This window comes from Triticum aestivum, chromosome 5D (assembly GCF_018294505.1).
Source record: "Triticum aestivum cultivar Chinese Spring chromosome 5D, IWGSC CS RefSeq v2.1, whole genome shotgun sequence".
NCBI classification, from domain to species: Eukaryota; Viridiplantae; Streptophyta; class Magnoliopsida; order Poales; family Poaceae; genus Triticum; species Triticum aestivum.
This window is the reverse complement of record NC_057808.1, coordinates 3,517,732-3,539,791: the sequence shown is the minus strand read 5'-3', so window position 1 is coordinate 3,539,791 and position 22,060 is coordinate 3,517,732. Positions and strand designations below refer to the sequence as shown.

General features: G+C 47.2%; 2 protein-coding genes across 2 annotated transcripts; both read right to left on the bottom strand.

The window, feature by feature from the left end:
- Positions 1 to 3,842: 3,842 nt before the first annotated feature.
- LOC123124051 (glycine-rich protein 5-like) lies at positions 3,843 to 4,980 on the bottom strand. The gene has a single exon (XM_044544759.1). The coding sequence runs from the start codon at positions 4,934 to 4,936 to the stop codon at positions 4,211 to 4,213; it is 726 nt and encodes a 241-aa protein (XP_044400694.1). The 5' UTR covers positions 4,937 to 4,980; the 3' UTR covers positions 3,843 to 4,210.
- Positions 4,981 to 7,699: 2,719 nt separating this feature from the next.
- On the bottom strand, positions 7,700 to 21,644 carry LOC123124786 (U2 small nuclear ribonucleoprotein A'-like). Its single transcript, XM_044545339.1, has 9 exons — positions 21,612 to 21,644; positions 21,339 to 21,468; positions 21,032 to 21,237; positions 20,676 to 20,819; positions 19,132 to 19,158; positions 13,978 to 14,028; positions 13,730 to 13,888; positions 7,901 to 7,978; positions 7,700 to 7,843 (listed from the first exon to the last, which is right to left on the bottom strand). Exons 1-9 carry the CDS (start codon positions 21,642 to 21,644, stop codon positions 7,700 to 7,702), a joined length of 972 nt encoding a protein of 323 aa, XP_044401274.1.
- Positions 21,645 to 22,060: the final 416 nt, after the last annotated feature.

The window sequence follows — 22,060 nt, the reverse complement described above, 5'->3', positions numbered from 1 at the left end:
TTGAAAATCGGCAAAAAAATTCAAAAAAAATTCATAAAATTTCCTTTAGTCCCGGTTGGTGTTACCGACTGGGACTAAAGGTGGACCTCTAGGCAGCGACCACGTGGAGGGACTTTAGTCCCGGTTCGTATAAGAACCGGGACTAAAGGGGGGCTTTAGTACCGACCCTTTAGTCCCGGTTCCAGAACCGGGACTAAAGGCCCTCTAGAACCGGAACAAATGGCCCTTTTTCTACTAGTGAAGATTATTTGCATAGATGGGTCACTTGTTTCTACTACTGCACATACCCCGAACACCACAACAACTGCTACTGCCGGAGGTAATTCTTTGTGGGCCTGATTTCTACCAGCGCAAAAAATACACAGTGTCTAATGGATCGATTGGTTGGATCGAGGAAAAAAATGGGGGCGAGGGGGGAGATGGATCGATGGGTCTGTACCTGCGGCGGCTGCGGCTGCGGCTGGAGGACGACGCCGTTGACAAACTCGAGGGCGGGGGCACCGGATGCTCCTCTCGTTGATGGGGGAGGGGAGGGGCTGGAGGTGAACCCTAGCCGCCAAGCGCACGAGTACTGCAGCTAGGTAGAGTACCCTCTGCCGGAGACGACGGAGCAGGTGGCCGGCGTCGTGGTGGGTGTGGAGACAGGATGTGCGGTCGAGGGAACCGGCCAGGCCCGCGAGGGAGAGCGCGAGGAAGAGCGCTCCGTGCGCGATGATGGGCCGCATGCGTCAGCGAGGCGGCGCTGCCTCCGAGTCTCTACCTCCGAGGAGGTGGTTGGTGCCTTGGCGGCCGGCGGCGGAGGAGGCCTGGAGGATGGAGGGACCGAGGGAGAGATGGAATCGGGGGCTTAAGTTAGGGTGAATGCGTGATTGGGCTTGCTCCAGGGCGAGGAACCGGTTGGACCTATAGTTTACACCCGTGTTAGACCAAAATTATTAAGCCCATAACCAACTGTACCCGAATTAGTTTTTCTACGTACCCAAAACCAAATCAAACTTAGAAAAGTTCAGCCGCAAAAAACTGAACCGATCAAAACTAGAAGAAAAACCAAACCATTTTACCCGGTTATTTAAAAACTGTTCTCAAATTTAGTTGGAAGGCGAAACATTAAGCCCTATCTTTCTCTGTGTTCGAAGGATGCTATTTGTTCTAAAAATATGCTTTGAGTGATAGCAATCATGGAAGACTATATGATAGTTGAATATGTGAGATTTGCTAAATGAAAGCTCTTACATAGACCCTACCTGAAAATAAGATGAATTGCAATTGTTTGATGACTGAGAATATAGTTTGTTAGTTTTCAAAAAAGTTTATGGTCTGTGTTTTAACATGTGAATAGCTTGTTACTTGATCATAAGAAGCTTTACGATATGAGCTACTGTTATGATATACAAGGATGCTAGAAAAAGAAATTAAAATTATTATTGATCAAACTCATGCGCTTCCTAGCATTTACACTTCATAAATTATTTTTATTATTATTTACCTACTCGAGACCGAGCAGGAATTAAGCTCCTCTCACCGAGGTTACTGTATCTCTTCTAAGATATTTAGCAGGTATCACATCTTGCCATAGGCCTTTTTGAGTATCAAGTTTTCACCACCATTTTGCGAGCAAGCTAATATTCTGCTTGCGGAGGTCTCTTGATCTACAGACCTTGGTCCATTTCACTAAATCGTACCGTTTGCGACCATTGTGTTGCTCGGTGAACTCCTGTCTCTCATTTGGCATGATTACTCTACAGCTGCCGGCCAAACTTTGGGATCGAACCATGCTATTCACTTATGCTCTACCATGGATGACTTGCTATTCAGTCAATTTTACTTAATTATTTGATTAAAACCGTTGCTTCTTCTTTTTCTTCCTCCCGCCTCTCATCGAGCCGCGACCCATGCCGGCCTAACCGATTATTGTCGTTACCCATCGCCAACGGATGCTATCAACGGCGCAATGGTCTCGCATCTTCCTGTACAGCCTCTCGGGTCAATGCGGTGGCGGACGAGGCCGGCAGTGTTGTGGATGAAGATAAATATGACGTTTGGGACAGGGTTGTCAATGAGTACTGTGCGATCCCGGCCGGGATTAATCTTCTCCTGACGTGCCAAATTGGTCTAAACTGGTTCAGGGTTTAGATAAGACTGGGATCAATGAATACAGGGTATTGACTTCGGGGATTGAGAGGTCAGGGTTTGACTCGGACGACCGGTACGAATTCAAGGTTAAAAACAGACTTCACTCATGTTTTAAATAGCGGGCTATGCTAAATAGCAGTGACTTTTAAATCGACTATAGCGGAGCTATAATGAAATATTTGTATATGAGACCATTTAGCGGCACCATGCTGAAAAGGACTAAACTATGGCTACCACACGTCACATCGTCCAGCCAACGACCCTAGCCTTTCCTCTAAACCGCGACCACAAACGCTGGCATCACCCCCGCATCCGAACCTGCTGCTTCTCATCTGCCTGTGCCGCGTCGTGCTTGTCACCTGCGAGAACCTCGTCGGGGGCGTCACAGCAGGGCACGTCGCCCCCGGAGTAAATTACACAGAAGTACCACAATTGGGGCATGGAAACAGATTGGTACCAAGTTTGGTAATTTTTACATGTCAGTACCAAGTCTGGGGCTAGACGTTACAAAAAGGTCTAAATCGTGTATAAACGCGTATTGACAGTGTATCTGACCGGCAGGGCCCGCCTGCCAGCTGCTGACGTGGCATTTTTTTTGCAGAAACCCCCCGCACCTCCTTCGTCCTCACGCGCGACGGCGCCCGATCTAGATCGAGGGGAGCCCCCGTCCCAGCAGACGCTGCTCCCGGCCGCCGCAGGCCCCCTCCTCGCTCCCGCTCGACTCCTCCCTCCTCCACCTCACCGTCGCGCCGGCGCCGGCCCCGGCCGCCGTCCCGCGCCGGAGCCACCAGCAGCCGCCGCACCACCAACACCATCACCCCACCCCGACCCCGGCGAGCTCCTTCCTCTCCCCGGCCGCGCAGGCGCTGGTGCTCGAGCTCTCCGCCACGCCGCTCCCCGCCCTCCCGGCCTTCCTCGCCTCCCGCCGCGACGACCTCCTGCGGGCCGCCGACCTGCCCTCCCTCCTCAAGGCGCTCGAGCTCTCCGGCCACTGGGAGTGGGCGCTGGCGCTCCTCCGCTGGGCGCGCGCCGAGGGCGCCGCGCCGCTCGAGATGGTCGTGCGGGCGCTCGGCCGCGAGGGCCGGCACGACGCCGTTTGCGCGCTGCTCGACGAAATGCCGCTGCCGCCCGGCGCCCGCCTCGACGTCCGCGCATACACCACCGTGCTCCACGCGCTCTCCCGCGAGGGCCGCTACGAGCGCGCGCTCCGGCTCTTCGACGAGCTCCGGCGCGAGGGCGTGGCGCCCACGCGCGTCACCTACAACGTCGTGCTCGACGTCTACGGCCGCATGGGCCGCTCCTGGCCGCGCGTCGTCGCGCTGCTCGACGAGATGAGGGCCGCGGGTGTGGAGCCCGACGGGTTCACCGCCAGCACCGTCATCGCCGCCGCGGGCCGGGACGGTCGCGCGTGAGGACGAAGGAGGTGCGGGGGGTTTCTGAAAAAAAATGCCACGTCAGCAGCTGACAGGCGGGTCCTGCCAGTCAGATACACTGTCAATACGCGTTTATACGCGATTTAGACCTTTTTATAACGTCTAGCCCCAGACTTGGTACTGACATGTAAAAATTACCAAACTTGGTACCAATCTGCTCCCAATGCCCCAATTGTGGTACTTCTGTGCAATTTACTCTCGCCCCCGTCTCGGCCTAAGGTGGTTGATGAAAGAGAACACATATTTTTCAGTTGCACGAAGAATAGCATATATCAGTTTTGAAAATGACAAGGCTGAATTATTTTTCATTACACATGCAGGGACGCCGAGGAGCTAGCACACACAACACAAGGGTAACGTGCGGGGCCCTAAACAAAGAGGGAGAGATACTACTGAAAGCAACATGATCGAGCTGTGGACGAGCTAGCTAGCTAGGGTACGTGTACACGTACGTAATTAAGCTAGTAGCATGCATGCATGCATGCATGCTTATTTCAACATGGCATCATCAACACGTGGATACACTTCCTACTGACAATCTGGCATGCATGCAGCGTTGACCCTTCTTTGGACCTTGACCGTTGACACTACGCATGCATGCAACGTACGTACTGCATGCACGGCGATCTACTCGTCTGTCACGGTCACGGATGGATGCAGCCGCCGCCGCCGTGACCGATGCCACCGCCGAGTCCACCGGCGCCACCTCCGAGTCCTCCACCGCCGAGCCCGCCGCCTCCACCGCCGAGGCCACCAATCCCACCTCCTCCACCGCCGAGTCCACCAAGTCCGCCCGAGCCACCGCCAAGGCCACCAAGTCCACCGGAGCCACCGCCAAGTCCACCAAGTCCGCCCGAGCCACCGCCAAGGCCACCAAGTCCACCGGAGCCACCGCCCAGACCGCCGAGGCCACCTGCACCACCACCGCCGAGCCCACCGATCCCGCCCGCGCCGCCAAGGCCGCCAACGCCACCGCCGGCTCCGCCGAGCCCACCGACGCCTCCCACGCCAGTGAGGCCACCAATGCCCCCGATCCCTCCCACGCCGCCGATGCCACCCACCGCTCCGCCCAGGCCTCCCACCCCGCTGGCGCCAGCGAAGCCCCCGACGCCGCCACCGTAGCCTCCGCCCAGGCCGCTGCCCAGGAAGGTCTTCTGGTCGCCGAGGCCGGCCGGTGCGGCCGCAGCCACGCCGACGTTCTTAGCACTCGTGGTCGTCGCAGTTGTCTTTGTGGTCTTGGCGGTGGCGGTGGCCGTGGCAGGCACGTCTCTCGCGTCAGCCGGGACTAGCGGCGCCACCGCAAGGAGGAGGACGACGACTGCCAGGAAGCGGCACGCCATTGCGGCAGTAACGGTGCTCCACCTCGCCATCGATCGAGCTAGCTCTAGCTTCCAACCTAAGTGGAGTGCCAAGCCGTCTAGATAGCCTATATATAGACACGGACTACGGACTACGCATGCAGCTAGCCACAGAGATCTCGAAGTGGTGTGAAGCAATTAATGGAGGAGGCACCGCACAGGTAAGCGGCGGGCGGCCGGCCGGCCGGAGTAAATGGGAGGCGCCAAGGCTTGCTGCTACCGCAGAGCCAATGCCTATCTACCAGAATTCAGTAGAGCGGCGACAGAGTTCACGAGTGACATCCTACTCGTTCACAAGTACGTACTTGCAGAGCTTCCATTAACTCACTGACACCATCGATCGGTCGATGGAGCTCACTTTCATGAAGGGAGGACGCGTGTGACCGTGCACGGACAGCTTACGCACCTACCACCGCCGGCGATAAATAGGCCGGCCGAGTTCCTTCTTCTGCGGATCTAGAAGCCATGATTTGTCACCCATGCAACATCCTAGCGGCAGAGCAGAGCGGCATGGGATCACGGGAGAGAGCAGAGCCGGCACTGTGCGTTGGTTCAGACTTCAGAGACTGCGCATATGCATGTAAACTAGTTTGAGGGATTTAATGCTTTGTCGATGGGATTTGCTTTGCAACTGAGGGTCTGTTGATTTACTGGGAGATGGCAATCAGTAGAAAGTAGAAACCTGAACTTTCTGAACATTGAGATCTTGCGTCAGTGAGAGCGCTTCACTGCAGGTCATTGCTTCTACAATTTCCTTGTCGGTCAGGACATGAACAGCTACAGCCGATGCTCTCTTCCGATGCACCGGCGCTTAGAAGTAGTACGTACGTGGGGATTAATTCAGACCTCACCATTTCTCGGATCAACACAAGCTTCGAGGCAAAGGATCCCAGGATGATTGCATACCGGGAAGAAGTCTGACGGCTTGCAAATCGGTTTGACGGACGGAGTTCCATCATGTCAAGCCCGTCAATAATTCGAGCCTATCCTGGCATACTTGTTGCGCAGGAGCTCCCACAGGACAAAGAGGAAACACGTCGCATCATAAGCCAATCTCAGGCGTGCAACCAAAGCATCACCTGCATTTTTCAGCATAGGAAGGCCGGAAAATTCTTGAGGAAATCCACTCCGGCACATGTGGGCATCATGTTGCACATCAGACCCTGGTTACAGATTAGATCATCTATAGCCGGGCGCTTCAAACCCACCTCAAATGCATGGAGGACGGCCCGGTCACTAACCGGTCATAAAAAAGCGAACCAGACGGGCGTCTGAAACGGGCCTTAAACACCTAGACTGACCAGTACCCCACATATCCAGCCCAAATCTGGGGCGGATATGGGGCGCCCAGGCGCATCCGCCACATTGTCGGACCCGACAGCCCTACCCCCACCACAATTTGCACCAAATCCACCAAACCCTTCCTCCTCCTCCTGTCTCCCTCCTACCTTTCCCATGTTCGAGCCGTCGCCGCCGCCACCCTTGTTCCCCATCCTCAATGCCGGTCGCGATCCGCCGCCCTAGATGTCGTCCAGCCCGTCCCCGACCGCCGCGACAGAGGCTGCATCCGCCTCGTCCGTCGGTGTCCGGTCCTCGGCTTCGTGGTGCAAGCCGGAGAACATCGCCCGGAGGAACCATCGACGCTGGCAGGGAGAGAGGGAAGCAGCGGCATCGCAGGGAGCGGATGCGGACATGGACGAGCAGCTGTCCCCCACACCGCGCCCAGAACCCCTCACCCACCACATCCGTCCACTGGTGCAGATTGCGCCGTCGGACCAAATTGGGACAAAGGAGGATTTAACGGCCGGTTGGGGTATTTCAGAGAGACGGCAATCCAATGGGATCTCAAAAAGACCAAGACATTTGGAGAGATTGAGCTTGAGAAGGAGAGGTTGCAGCTCGCACGAGACGCGGAGGATGCGGAGACCATGTTGACGGACGAAACCTTCTTGGATGAGCATGCAAAGAAGTGGCTTGCGGCGAAGAAGAAGGCGATCAACGACCGTAGGGAGTACGGGGCGGCGAGGGCGGCTGTGGCAGCAGCGGAGCAATTGACAAGGATACAGGCGGAGCGTTGCGGCCTGGATGCAGGCGGAGCAAGACACAAGGATGGCCTTAAAGCAGGCGGCATGGATGGCGTCTGGCGAGTGATCCGCCCAGCTAGCGAGGCATCCGTCAAGTTCGGATATTGATTTCATTTTAGCATGTCCGGATTGTTGAACTATGATTTGTTTTGCTTTGTTTCAAACTAATGAATTCGGACAATTTATACCGTATGATCGACATGTATGGTGCATGGATTTGAGGCTCCGTATTTGAGGTGTGTGGATGTGCGGCAGCCCACATAAGGGGCCATCCGGTGCTGTCCCCGGACGCGCCCGCGGGCGTATAGGAGGTCGGATTTACCAAGTCCAACTATAAATGCTCTTAGCAAAGCTTTTCGACATGGTTTCTTCTGGCTGACCACGAAGCAGGACGCAGACGATCTGGGCAAGAAATGCAATGAGTGCCAGTGCTTCACCAAGAAAAGTCACATGCGAGACACATCCCTCAAAACAATCCCTGTCACTTGGTTGTTCGTGATCTGGGGGCTGACTTCACCAAGTGGATCAAGCCAAGCCGGCCGGTTACAAGGCAAGCCCTGGGGCCGGCAATCAAATGCATATCGGAAATCTTACATTGTTTTGGCATACCTCACAGCATCATCACAACGCCACCAATTTCAAATCCAAGCAGTTCAAAGACTACTACAGCAGGCGTCAAATCAAGCTTGAGTCAGTAGCTCATCCGCAGTCTAATGGCCAAGTCAAACTCTTCAATGGTCCGGTACTTGGAGGCTTGAAGCCCATAATCTGGACGCCGCTGGAGGATGCAGTAGGAAATTGGGTTGACTGAAATGTCGTACGTCCTCTCTGAAGCCTACTCACAACGCCAAACTATTCTACTAGTTATACTCCCTTCTTCTTCATGGTTTACGGGTGTGAGGCCGTCCTCCCCAGCGATCTCGAGCATGATGCACCTTGAGTAGCTAACTATGTCGAGGCAGATGCCGAGCTGCAGCATCAAGATGCACTCAATCGCTTGGAAGAAGAAAGGGAGGTTGGCTTGGCGAGATCGGCTATCTACCAGCAGCAGGGTGGGAGGTGGGAGGAATAGGTTAGAAAAGCTTATAGGAGTTAAATTTTCCAGGAAAGGCTAGATGCAAAAACCTTAAACTTCTCAAAAAAAAAAAAGATGACGAGTTAAGTTTTAGGGGACGTCTGGAGAGTTATGTTTTATGGGACGTACGAGGAGTTACTCCCTCCGGTTCTTTTTACTCTACACATTGGATTTGTCGAAAGTCAAATTTTGCTAAGTTTGACCAAATTTATATTAGAAATTCTATACTGCACCATGCTGTTTTTGTATCACGTATGGCTATCCACTGAATTAGTAACAATATTAGTTGTAATAGAATTGAACATTGAATATAATATAGCAAAGAATAAAATATAGTATACAACAGAAAAAAAAGGATCACAATAAATTAAAGAATTTAATATGGACACAGTCTGCCAATACTAAAATTATACATTACAAAGTGTCAAATATATTGGAATAATACGTTACAAAATGTGTATCAAACAACATCATTTATTACAAAAGAGGTACAGTGTCAAATTGGTAATAAAAAGGGAACATAGCCTAATAAGACTCTAGACCTAATACTAATACTCCTTAACATGACATACTTGTTAGCAGGCAAAATACTCAACACCAGCAGCAAACACAGAACGGGCAGAATCTTTGGTGGGTTTTGTTGCTGTCCTCCTAAAATGTTAGCCAAACCATGTAAACCTACCTTTCAACATGGGGCTGAAGGTGGACATTGTCGTATAAATTATCGATTTAATTAATCTAAAGTTCTGAACCACAAAAGGGCCCAATGCTAAGTTTGGTGACGCTGTCATGGGCATGCCGGATGGGATGCCAAACAGGAGGAAGCATTGTATGGTGGTCATCGGTAAGAAATGTGGCCATTGCAGAGGATGGCGAAAAGCTGAAAACATTGGAAGACAAGGTGGGCACAGGAGAGGTGCAGGGAAAAGCCAAGTGTCTCAACAGTCTCCAGCTTGTGCCCCTCTGGGTCATTTCCATCCATTGCATGCCAAGGCAGCAAGTGGAAGCCGATGCCAATGTAGTAAGCGCACTTGTACACGCAGGATGCACCAATTGCAAATGTGTGGACGGTGCTCGACCTAATGACCCATGAGCTACGCCGCCAAGACCTGGCTCAATACGTTACGAAATGGAGGCATAAAAGCACAGGCGCAGATCACGGTGAGCCCCATGCAATGAGTCTATTCAAAAATATTAGGGCCCACAAAAGAATCAGCTTAGGCAGTAACCATGTTAGCCGTCCCTACTCTACTAGCCTCACTAATCATGCTATCCAGTTAGTGCGCATGGTTACATGCAGTAAACCAACCTAAGCGGCAAACCAAGTAGGCCCCTTAGGCCCTAAAATGATCTCAAGTTCATTTTCTTGTCAAATTTTATCAGTTATGCTTAAACAAACTGCTGGGAGTGAAGCAAAGCGAGCTGTGAGTGAAGGCTATATCTGGATACCTAGTGGTGGAATGATGATGTTCAGAAGGCTATTAGGGAGAAGAAAGATTGTTTCAGACGCCTATATCTGGATAGGAGTGCAGACAACATAGAGAAGTACAAAATGGCAAAGAAGGCCGCAAAGTGAGCTATGAGTGAAGCAAGGGGTCGGGCGTATGAGGACCTCTACCAGCGGTTAGACACGAAAAAAGGCGAAAGAAACATCTATAAGATAGCCAAGATCCAAGAGAGGAAAGAGAGGAAGACGAGGGATGTTGACCAAGTCAAATGCATCAAGGACGGAGCAGACCAACTCCTGGTGAAGGATGAGGAGATTAAGCATAGATGGTAGGAGTACTTCGACAAGCTGTTCAATAGGGCGAATGAGAGCTCCACCATTGAACTGGATGACTCCTTTGATGATACCAACATGCGTTTTGTATGGCGAATCCAGGAGTGTGAGGTCAAGGAGGTTTTAAAAAGATGAAAGAAGGCAAGGCGATGGCCCTGACTGTATCCCCGTTGAGGTGTGGGGAGGCCTCGGAGACATAGCGATAGTATGGCTAACAAAGCTTTTCAACCTCATTTTTCGGGCAAACAAGATGCCAGAAGAATGGAGACGAAGTATATTAGTACCAATCTTCAAGAACAAAGGGATGTTTGTACTAATTACCTTGGAATTAAGCTGATGAATCATACAATGAAGCTATGTGAGAGAGTCATTGAGCACCGCTTAAGAAGAATGACAAGCGTGACCAAAAATCGGTTTGGTTTCATGCCTGGGAGATCGACCATGGAAGCCATTTTCTTGGTATGACAACTTATGGAGAGATACAAGGAGCAAAAGGACCTGCATATGGTGTTCATTGACTTGGAGAAGGTCTACGATAAGATACCACAGAATGGCATGTGATAGGCCTTGGAAAAACACAAAGTCCCAGCAAAGTACATTACCCTCATCAAGGGCATGTACGGCAATGTTGTGACAAGTGTTCGAACAAGTGATTGCGACACTGATGACTTCCCGATTAAAATAGGACTGCACCAGGGGTCAGCTTCGAGCCCTTATCTTTTTGCTTTCGTGATGGATGAGGTTACAAGGGATATATAAGGAGATATCCCATGGTGTATGCTCTTTAGGGATGATGTGGTGCTAGTCGATGACAGTCGGACGAGGGTCAATAGGAAGCTAGAGCTATGGAGACAAACCTTGCAATCGAAAGGTTTTAGACTTAGTAGAACTAAAACCGAGTACATGAGGTGTCGTTTTAGTTACTAGGCACGAGGAGGAGGTTATCCTTGATGGGTAGGTGGTGCCCCAGAAGGACACCTTTCAATATGTGGGGTCAATGATGCAGAAGGATGGAGGTATCGATGAAGATGTGAACCATCGAATCAAAGCCGAATGGATGAAGTGGCGCCAAGCTTTCTAGCATTCTCTGTGACAAGAGTGCCACAAAAGCTAAAAGGCGAGTTCTATAGGACGGCGATTCAACCCATAGTGTTGAATGGCGCTAAGTGTTGGCCGACTAAAAGGCGACATGTTGAACAGTTAGGCGTGGTGGAGATGCGCATGCTGAGATGGATGCATGGCCACACAAGGACCGAATCCGAAATGATGATATACGCGATAGAGATGAGGTAGCGCCGATTGAAGAGAAGCTTGTCCAATATTGCCTGAGATGGTTTGGGCATATTCAGCACAGGCCTCCGGAAGCTCCAGTGTATAGCGAACGGCTAAAGCGTGCTGATAATGTCAAGAGGTCGGGGTAGACCAAACTTGACATGGAAGGAGTCCGTAAAAAGAGATCTGAAGGACTGAAGTATCACCAAAGAACTAGCCATGGACAGGGGTGCGTGGAAGCTTACTATCCATGTGTCAGAACCATGAGTTGATCGCGAGATCTTATGGTTTTCACCTCTAGCCTACTCCAACTAATTTGGGACTAAAGGCTTTCTTGTAATTGTTGCTGCTGCTGCTTAAACAAACTGCTGAACAAACTTACGCATAAATTATTACCCCCGTCCACAAATGTAAGACGTTTACGTCTTACATTTACATTTTACTTTTAGGTCACTACCTAAAACATCTTACATTTGTTGACAGAGTACTATCATATTAGCATATTTTCTTGCCAAATCTGGACAATTTTATTTTCATTTCCAGTAACATGATTTATCCTATTTAGATCAAATTTAGTAAGAAGAGTAAGCTTTTGTCCAAGGGAGGGGCTAGTTTATAGAAAGGTTGCAAAACTAATTTAATCTACTCTTGTGTCTTCTTTATCCTCCACCATCTCCTCTGCCCTAATTGTGCACCTTTATTTGAGGTCACAACAAACGAGCCTATGAGTGTTTCTCACAACATGCACAGAGCCTCAGCGGGATATCATAGATAATGTAGTTTAAAGTCCACGTGTGTGCTGGGGGAATCAAATCAAGAAACTCAGCTTATTGAGTAGAAGCCATAGTATTCTATAAATGAATAATCAAAACACTGAGCACTTACCTGATATTTGCATCCGAGGCAGTGGTAATATGTGCATTTTCTTAAAAAGTCTTTTTCTCCAGCTCAAGATAAATCTGAACTGTGTTCGTTGGAAGTTCTTGTATACTACAAAAGAGAAAAAGATTTGCAGTGTATTTAGTTGGGAACATATTAAAATAAATTCAGGACCTCAGTTAGAGTACCATTAAGGATGCAACATGTTAAAACAGAAATCATACTGTATTCTTCCATATGTCCTGGTTGGGTTACATATATTGAATCTGGACCAGCTCCAAAGATTTCCTGAAAATGTTGCAATTGTTAAAAAACAGTACAAGAATAGGGAAACCACAGATTGTGTGAGCGGTGTGCACAGATGCATGTATGTGTCAGTAAGAGAGGGGAAGAGACAGACATCCCAAAAATCTAAACAAACTGGACATATGACAAAATATATTCATAGATCAATAGAAAGCTAAATAATAACTGAAGCACAAACTAGAAGATTGTTGAACACAAGTAGCTATCAGTTTTTATTGATACAAAGAATAATGATTACTAAATGTTTTCACAGTGATCCTATGAAATAAAATACTTGATGTTATGATATCCCACCCCTTCAACCCCTGTTCTTGCTGAGTGCTGTACTCCGTAAAGTTAAGTAGATATGCCACAATCCTGGTGACTCAGGCCCAAAATAAATGAGGCCCAAGCAAGTATAACCAAGTATAGATATAACCAACTAACTTTCCAGAGTTTTTGGTCTAATAGGTTAAGGTCAAGGTTCGCTTTTGGTTACAAAGTTCAGTCTCCAAAAATTGGAGCAGCCAAAATTATGTTTAATTCCAAAAATTTAAGCAAACAAACCAAGTTGAGCAATTGCATTCCCCTGGTTTGTCTTATCAAAACAACGAAAGCGTTGCGAGTAATAGAAATGAATTGCATGCTTTTCTTTACCTCTTATGTTATTATTAGAAAAGTATCAGAGTTGTCAACCGTTATGTGGACACACGGCTGGTCCAATTGATATATTTTTTGAGATAAAACTTTATTCTGCAGACAGTTAGAGACTTGTGGCGAAAACATTTAAGCAAACGATGCATATATCAAAAAACAACTTGTGTTGCAAGGCACAATCAGTTGCTAGTATTTTATATCTAAATAGCTAGCCCCCAATAACATATTTCATAATATCAAATATCATAAAAGTATATTGCAACCCATTTCCGGCGCAACGAATGGGATATTATCTAGTTACCAGTGTATGCTTTAACAACAGCCGCAGCCACATTTATTTGTTTATTAAGCAATTCATTCAAGCTACTTTATGGCTCAACACTCATGATCAATGTTGTCTGGCTATTACAACTACTCGGTTTGTCATCACTGTCCAGGTATCGTGTTTCTTCTCATACCCTGTTAACTGAACGAATGACATATTTTATTTGGAATGTGCTTGTTACTACCAGAATCCCTCTATGGTAGAAAGATTGGTAACAATCCATTTACAAACACATGATGATGCTAAAGAAAAAGCTTTTTACACAAATAATAATTACTAGAAACTTTTTAGCACCAAAATCTATAGAAATATGAAGCAGCCTCAGTAGCAAAAAATACATGGTAATAAGGGAGTATTCTCATTTTCAACATATAGCACAAATTATGTCTACCATGGCAGAGCAAATCAGCCACTATAAAAGGCAATAATACACTAAACACATTAGTACCTCTTGAATTAGGGTGCTTTCTTCATCTGGCATCTGCTCATCAGCCCTATTCTCGTGATTCTGACCCTTTATCTTGTCAGTTTTCTCCAAGGCTTCAGCCATATCAATGTCAGGCTTGAAGGAAGCAAATTCAGCAGCCATCTGGCCAGTGCTCAATACCTAACCACAATGACAAACGGGAGTATGTCAGTGCATGGTTGGCTGCTTCAAACTGTACAAATACCAGACAAAATGACACGGCATATTACAGTTTTGATCTTGCCAATTTCCTTGAGTGTCTGATAGCTCAGAATAGCAGCCTAGACAAGAAAACCTTGTTCAACCAAAATTCGCAGCCAGATGTTGGAATATTAGGCAAGTTCATGATTAATTCCAGTAAATAATTCATGACTAGAAGAGATACTACCATGCAATAATCTAGCAAACTAGAAGAACAGCAAGACATGCATAACAGCAGCAAACACGTAACAATAGCTGTAGAAACAGACATGAACAGAGGATGTTGGACGTACTGATCGTTAGCTATTATGGGTGCGACAGTGTTGATGACGATGTTGGCGACGATCTGCTGCTGACGGCGATGAATACGACGATGAGTAGCACCGCCCGACTTGGACGGAAGACGACCCGTGATGACGAATTTGAGCAGTCGCGCACAGCGCTTCCCAAAAACCTAATTCGTCCTCTCCCGGTGCAGGATAGCAAAGACGAACGGTTCCGGAGACCTGCTCTCCCACGCGCCGATGCACGGACCGGATTTCGGCGGACCATTCACGCGCATGTCGCATGTACGCGCCGCCTCGCCTCGCCATGGCCCGGCCCGGCACGGCCCGGCCAGGCGAGCCGAGCGAGCGAGCGCGTGTGGTTTTCCCTTTCTCTTCTCACACATCACTTAGAGTGGTGGAGAGAACCCACTATATAAAGAGGTCCAACTCTTCTTCAACTTCCAAGGTGGGACTAAACTTAGCACCACCACTTGCCATTTTACACATGGGCTTTGAGATTTCAGAAATTGCTATGGGCCTAGCCCATTAATTCTAACAATCCCCCACCAGATCTCAAATACCCATTTAGAGATTTTCCTTCTCTCACCACTTGTTTAATATACCAGTGTTTCAGCAGAGACTGTTAAGTTGAACTTCTGCCTAGAACTTTAAGCTACATCCATTCACAACTTGACAATGGACTATGCCTTGAATTGCTAGTTTTGTGTGAACAGGTTTCACTCAAAGTCTTAACCAGTACCTGACCGCCAGTAGGCTACCCCGCGGTTTGGAGCTTATACGTCATACTCCCTGGTCTCTTCGTGAGCTTACTAGAGATCATCCAAATCTCATAGACTGCGACGTTTACAGTCAGAACTCATATAGGTGTGTTCTTTCAAGACTGCTCTGTAGGATAGCATCTTTGCTAATTATAGCCAAGAGAACCACATTAAGGCATGTTGCCAACCTGCCTTACAGATCTGAGCCTTACAGCTCTGAGAGTTTTGCATCTTCACTTGGAGACGATCATAAGTTATTACTCTCCTCAGTTAACCAATAGCTTGTTCTTCCCAGATCCTAATTCACGGGATCTCCGATCACAAAGGTTGGGTTACTACTATGGTGTAACATCTATGGGTCTCATACCCATCTCCCTCGATGCAATATCTATCACATTTCGTGATAGTCCCTTTGTAAAGGGATCTGCCAGGTTTTTGTCTGTTTGTATATATGTAACAGTTATTACTCCGGAGTTTCTCAACTTCCTGACAGACTTCAAACGTCTTTTCACGTGTCTTGATGACTTTGCATTATCTTTAGAATTGTTCACTTTAGCGATAACCGTTTGGTTATCACAATTCATAAGAATAGCCGGTACAGGTTTTTCAACAACCGGCAAGTCCATCAAGAGCTCACGCAGCCATTCTGCCTCAACAGTAGCTGTGTCCAAAGCAGTTAATTCTGCTTCCATAGTTGACCTCGTCAATATGGTTTGCTTGCAAGACCTCCATGACACTGCGCCACCACCATGAGTAAATACATACCCACTTGTTGCGTAAAGTACATCAACATCGGAGATCCAATTTGAATCACTATATCCTTCTAGCACAGCAGGATGCCCTGAATAAGTAATTCCGTAACTCATAGTACCTCTCAGATAGCGCAAGACCCTTTCTAGTGCATGCCAATGATCATCACCCGGGTTGGACATGAACCTACTCAGTTTGCTCACAGCAAAAGAGATATCTGGTCTTGTAGCGCTAGCTAAGTACATGAGTGAACCGACAATTTGAGAGTATCTTAATTGATCTCTCGTTTCTTTCTTGTTCTTTCTGAGTGTCACGCTAGGATCATAAGGTGTTGGAGAAGGCTTGCTATCCATAAAACCGAATCGGTTCAAGACCTTCTCAACATAGTGAGATTGCGTTAATGTAATCCCACTCTCATCCTTAATAAGTTTGATGTTTAGAATTACATCGGCTTCTCCCAGATCTTTCATGTCAAAACTTTTTGATAGAAAAGACTTGACCTCATTAATTGCATTAATGTTTGTACCAAAGATCAGTATGTCGTCCACATACAAACATAATAAGACACTATTGCCCCCACCATGGCGATAGTAAACACACCTATCAGCCTCGTTAATGACAAATCCTGCAGAAGTCAGAGTTCTTTCAAGCTTCTCATGCCATTGCTTAGGTGCCTGTTTCAGACCATACAAAGATTTTAACAACTTGCACACCTTTCTCTCTTCACCCTTTACCACAAACCCGTCAGGCTGATCCATATAGATCTCCTCTTCCAAATCTCCATTGAGAAAAGCTGTCTTTACATCCATTTGATGAATGATAAGACCATAAGAGGCAGCCAAGGAAAGTAACACTCGAATGGTGGTCATTCTAGCAACGGGTGAATAGGTGTCAAAGTAATCTTCGCCTTCTTTCTGAGTGTAGCCCTTGGCCACTAGCCGCGCCTTGTACTTATCAATAGTACCATCAGGCTTTAGCTTCTTTTTGAACACCCACTTACAGCCCACAGGTTTACAACCATATGGTCTATCAGTTAGTTCCCAAGTTCCATTAGAAAGAATTGAGTCCATCTCATTATGAACAGCTTCTTTCCAATCATCTACATCCGGAGATGCATATGCTTCTGCAATCGTCTTGGGTGTGTCGTCCACAAGGTATACAATGAAATCATCACCAAAGGATTTTGCAATCCTTTGTCTCTTGTTCCTTCTGGGAACTTCATTGTTATCCTTCTCAAGGACTTCCTCATGTGATTGTTCGAAATGTTCATCAGTTGTACTAGATTCAGGAATTATCTCAGAAGAAAATCTAGCAATGCTATGCATATCTTTCATAGGAAATATGTTCTCAAAAAATGTTGCATCACGAGATTCCATTATAGTATCAACATGCATATCAGGTACTTCAGACTTTACCACTAAAAACCTATAAGCAATGCTCCGTTGAGCATACCCTAGAAAGACACAATCCACTGTCTTTGGTCCAAGTTTGCGTTTCTTAGGAATAGGAATATTGACCTTTGCCAAACATCCCCAAGTGCGCAAATAAGAAAGTGATGGTTTTCTCCCAACCCACTCCTCATAAGGGGTTTTCTCTTTATTATTGTTGGGAACTCTATTCAGGACATGACATGAAGTCAATAGAGCCTCCCCCCACCATGCCTTAGATGAACCAGCAGTGTCTAACATGGCATTCACCAAGTCAGTCAATGTGCGGTTTTTCCTCTCGGCCACTCCATTTGATTGAGGTGAATAGGGAGGCGTCCTCTCATGAATAATACCATGTTCCTCACAAAATTCATCAAAAACTTTTGGAAAATACTCTCCACCACGATCGGATCTAAGACGCTTGATCTTTCTCTCTAGTTGATTTTCAACTTCAGCTTTATAGATTTTAAAGTAGTCTAATGCTTCATCTTTAGTTTGCAACAAATAAACATAGCAAAATCTAGTCGCATCATCAATCAAAGTCATGAAATATCTCTTTCCACCTTTTGTCAACACACCATTCATCTCACAAAGATCAGAATGTATGAGTTCTAGAGGTGCCAAGTTTCTCTCCTCGGCAGCCTTATGAGGCTTTCGAGGTTGCTTAGATTGCACACAACTATGGCACTTAGAACCTTTGGCAACTGTGAAGTTCGGAATTAAACTCATGCTGGATAGCCGAGACATTAAACCAAAATTAATATGACATAAACGAGAGTGCCAAATACTCGCATCATCATTAACATTAGCACAAATTTGGTTTATTGACTTATTGCAAAAATCTGAAAGAGAAAAGCGGAACAAGCCTCCGCACTCATAGCCTTTTCCTATAAATTGTCCAAATCTTGACACGATTACTTTATTGGACTCTAAAACTACCTTAAATCCATCTCGACATTGAAGGGAGCCGCTAACTAGATTCTTGTTCATAGTAGGGACATGCTGCACGTTCCTTAGTTGCACGATCTTTCCCGAAGTAAACTTCAGATCCACCGTGCCAATGCCACGAACAGAAGCATGTGACCCATTCCCCATTAGGACGGAAGAATCCCTTGCGACCTGATAAGAAGTAAACAGGGAGATGTCAGGAACGTTACCACCCGAATCAATCCACCACGAAGATGATTGAAATACTGAAAGCACAATAGGTAAATTACCATACCCATCAGTATTGCTAGCGGTCACCATGTTGACAGTCTTGGAGCTTGTTTTTCCCTCTGCGGTCTGCACGTTCAGGGCATTCCTTGGAAAAGTGTCCAGGCTTCCCACAGGCGTAGCACTCTAGCTCAGCCTTGTTGAACTTCTTCTTCTTGAAGGTAGTAGTCTTGGTAGGCTTGTTGAAAACAGGTTTGTTCTTCCCTTTGTTCTTGTTCTGTGGGTACCTCTGCACCATGTTAGCAGTAGGCTGAACCTCACCTCCTTTTTCAGTGGTATCTTTAGCCCGAGCTTTTTCTTCAACATCAAGAGATGCAATCAGATTTTCAACTGATATCTCCTGTCTTATGCTTCAGAGTTGTGGCGAAATTCCTCCATGAAGGAGGCAACTTTGCAATCATGCACCCAGCCACGAATTTGTCGGGTAGAACACATTTAAGGAGTTCAAGTTCCTTCACAATGCACTGTATCTCATGAGCTTGTTCAACCACAGAACGGTTATTCACCATCTTGTAGTCATGAAAACTCTCCATGATGTACAGTTCACTGCCTGCATCTGTTGCACCGAATTTTGCATTCAGTGCATCCCACAGAATTTTTCCGTCGTTTATGTGCATGTACACATCACACAGACGGTCAGCAAGAACACTCAGAATGCATCCCACAAACATAGTATTGGCTTCCTGGAATTTTCTCCGATCTTCGTCAGTCATTCCCTCTGGAGCACCAACACTAGCGTGGAAAACTTTCAGAGCAGTAAGCCAGAGCGTGGTCTTCACCTGCCACCTCTTAAAGTGCACACCGGTAAACTTATCCGGCCTCAGTGCATCAGCGAATCCAGCCATAGTTAACTCAGGAAATTGCCTATAATTAGGTTTTTGGATTGTTGGGATATTAGGCAAGTTCATGATTAATTCCAGTAAATAATTCATGACTAGAAGAGATACTAGCATGCAATAATCTAGCAAACTAGAAGAACAGCAAGACATGCATAACAGCAGCAAACACGTAACAATAGCTGTAGAAACAGACATGAACAGAGGATGTTGGACGTACTGATCGTTAGCTATTATGGGTGCGACAGTGTTGATGACGATGTTGGCGACGATCTGCTGCTGACGGCGATGAATACGACGATGAGTAGCACCGCCCGACTTGGACGGAAGACGACCCGTGATGACGAATTTGAGCAGTTGCGCACAGCGCTTCCCAAAAACCTAATTCGTCCTCTCCCGGTGCAGGATCGCAAAGACGAACGGTTCCGGAGACCTGCTCTCCCACGCGCCGATGCACGCCGGCGTTTGGGATGGAGTAGACTACGATGGCGGCGCAAGTTGTGAGATGAGGCAAAACCCTAGGTGTTTTTCGGTGTGTCTCTGGCCGCAGCCGGTAGCTGTATATATATTAGGACCAGAGGCGGTATTGTGTCGCGACCACAATCCCAAACCGTATACTTACCGGACAAGAAATGAAAAACTTGTCTGCCAAGACACGCCTCGCCTCGCCTCGCCACGGCCAGGCGAGGCGAGCGACCGTGCGCGTGTGGTTTTCCCTTTCTCTTCTCACACACCACTTAGAGTGGTGGAGAGAACCCACTATATAAAGAGGTCCAACTCTTCTTCAACTTTCAAGGTGGGACTAAACTTAGCACCACCACTTGCCATTTTACACATGGGCTTTGAGATTTCAGAAATTTCTATGGGCCTAGCCCATTAATTCTAACAGATGTAGGGAAATAGAAGATACTGGTATTTACAACACTACATAAATATAGTAATTGGAAAAATCGTATACCTCACTACCACCGCAAGTGAGAGTATTTCAGGTATAACTGATCAGGGTTGTTTGTTCTGAAAACAAGTCGGGTGCCCCGAGTGATCTAGGTTATCCTACGTTTTATCCCTGTTTCGATCTTTTTTCGACTATAGGGGTCTTGTAGCACATGACACCTTAGGCGCACACTTTACTCGGGGAGTGGGCATGATGCTCTGGCTAGAACTTATTTAGGGCTAAGATAAATGAAAAGCTTGCATTTACATGTGGTGCAGATTTGACTAGATGAAACAGCCAACAAGTTTGGCAGCATGAACATCATGGCAAAACTAAACCATACAAAGGGATCTACCAAGGTAAATATCAAGAGCATACCAAACATGCCAGTGGAAGACAAGAGCAAAACAAATTTCTAAATGCAACAGTTAAGTAAAAGGGACTCAGCGAACCTTGTAATAATCACATGAACAGTATCCAAAATATAAAGAGGGGACTGAAGTACCTTTGTAGATGGTACTGGAGAGACTGCTTTAGGGCATGACTTCTCTGTTATATATTGAGCACCCACTGGCTTCATTGGAGTATAAGCTTTGGCAAATGTCTTCTTTACCTCTTCCTGTGCCTCCTTTGAGTGGAACTTATGTGCTGCTGTGGTTCTCTCCTACAGAAATCCCGTACATAATTACAGAACCCAAACACACACACTAAGTAATGTGAAAAACATGTCGACTAGAAGCATTCCATGGCAATGGTTCATCTAATTCACGGAAATTCAGTGAATAGAGTTGCACGCAATAGAACTGAAAATCATATAAATAACCCATAGATGCATTGCTACAATGTTGTATGCTGAAGGACTTGATGGTTGCAAACCTGTGGTTTCACTTTCTCGAAGTCCAGTGACATCAAATGTTTCAACCCGTGGATCACATAAAACCTGTAATCTGGCTTCTCAGTGACAGGATTCTCTAATAAGTAGAGAGATTTCAGCTTTGGGAGAGCAGCAAGAGGGTCAATCTCCGCAAGACTTGTGATATCATTGTTCATGAGCACTAATGTATGCAGATTTGGTAGAAGTTCTACATGAGAGTAAAACAAAGGAAAGTGAAAAAATGCCATGGAGCAAATTATGCAAATGGTAGAATCACATGCCAACAAGACAAAATAGTGTTCCTCTTACCACCAATATTTGAACAGATGTGGTTGATTCTGTTGTGACTAGCAACTAGAGTTCCTAAGCGATTCAGACAAGGAACGTTCCCAAGCTTGATAATCATGTTTTCTGACAGGTCAATCGTATCGAATTCGTCCTGAAAACAGGGACAAGTGCACTGTTATGAACTAAACCAAGCCAGAGCAATTGCAGCGCTGTGGGGGCGCCAGGCTAATAGATCCAGGTTTTCATGTACCAGTTCGGAGAGCAAAAGGATAGGAAGGAAAAGGCGGAGCTCACCTCGGTGCCGCCGAATTCCTCAACCGAGCTCATCTCTCTCCCTGCAGCAGCGAAGCAAAGAACCTTAGACGCCGATGTGGGGGCGGGCGGGGGAGGAGGGGCCTATGGGTGAGGGGAAGGGAGCATGGGGCGTGGCGCGGCGAACCTCGGAGGTCGTGCCTGCCGACTCGCTGGAGCCGGGCTGAGCGGGACTCCTTTTTCGCGAAACGGGTCACCCTTAAGGAAACAGTATATTACGGACAGGTCCTTGGGAACATAGACGCCAAGGGGGAACGAAATCACAAGGCCAACGCGCCGATCCAAACTGTTCGCTCGTGTTCGTTTCAGTATAAACGGACACAAATCACAACCCAACGCATCGATCCAAATAGATGAGTGTCTGCTTTTTGTTCGTGCGTGGCCCATTTCAATTCCAAATTTTAGGCCGGTTTGCATCAACGCGGACAAGG

What these genes read in the sequence shown, in the direction of transcription:
- LOC123124051 (XM_044544759.1), bottom strand. Translation starts at nt 4,936, where the DNA reads ATGGCGAGGTGGAGCACCGTTACTGCCGCAATGGCGTGCCGCTTCCTG.
- LOC123124786 (XM_044545339.1), bottom strand. Translation starts at nt 21,644, where the DNA reads ATGAGCTCGGTTGAGGAATTCGGCGGCACCGAG. An exon ending in AGGAATTCGGCGGCACCGAG is followed by an intron (nt 21,469 to 21,611) that starts GTGAGCTCCGCC and finishes CCCTGTTTTCAG; the next exon opens with GACGAATTCGATACGATTGA. An exon ending in GGGAGGACGGCCTCACACCC is followed by an intron (nt 7,844 to 7,900) that starts GTAAACCATGAA and finishes CGTTGTGAGTAG; the next exon opens with GCTTCAGAGAGGACGTACGA.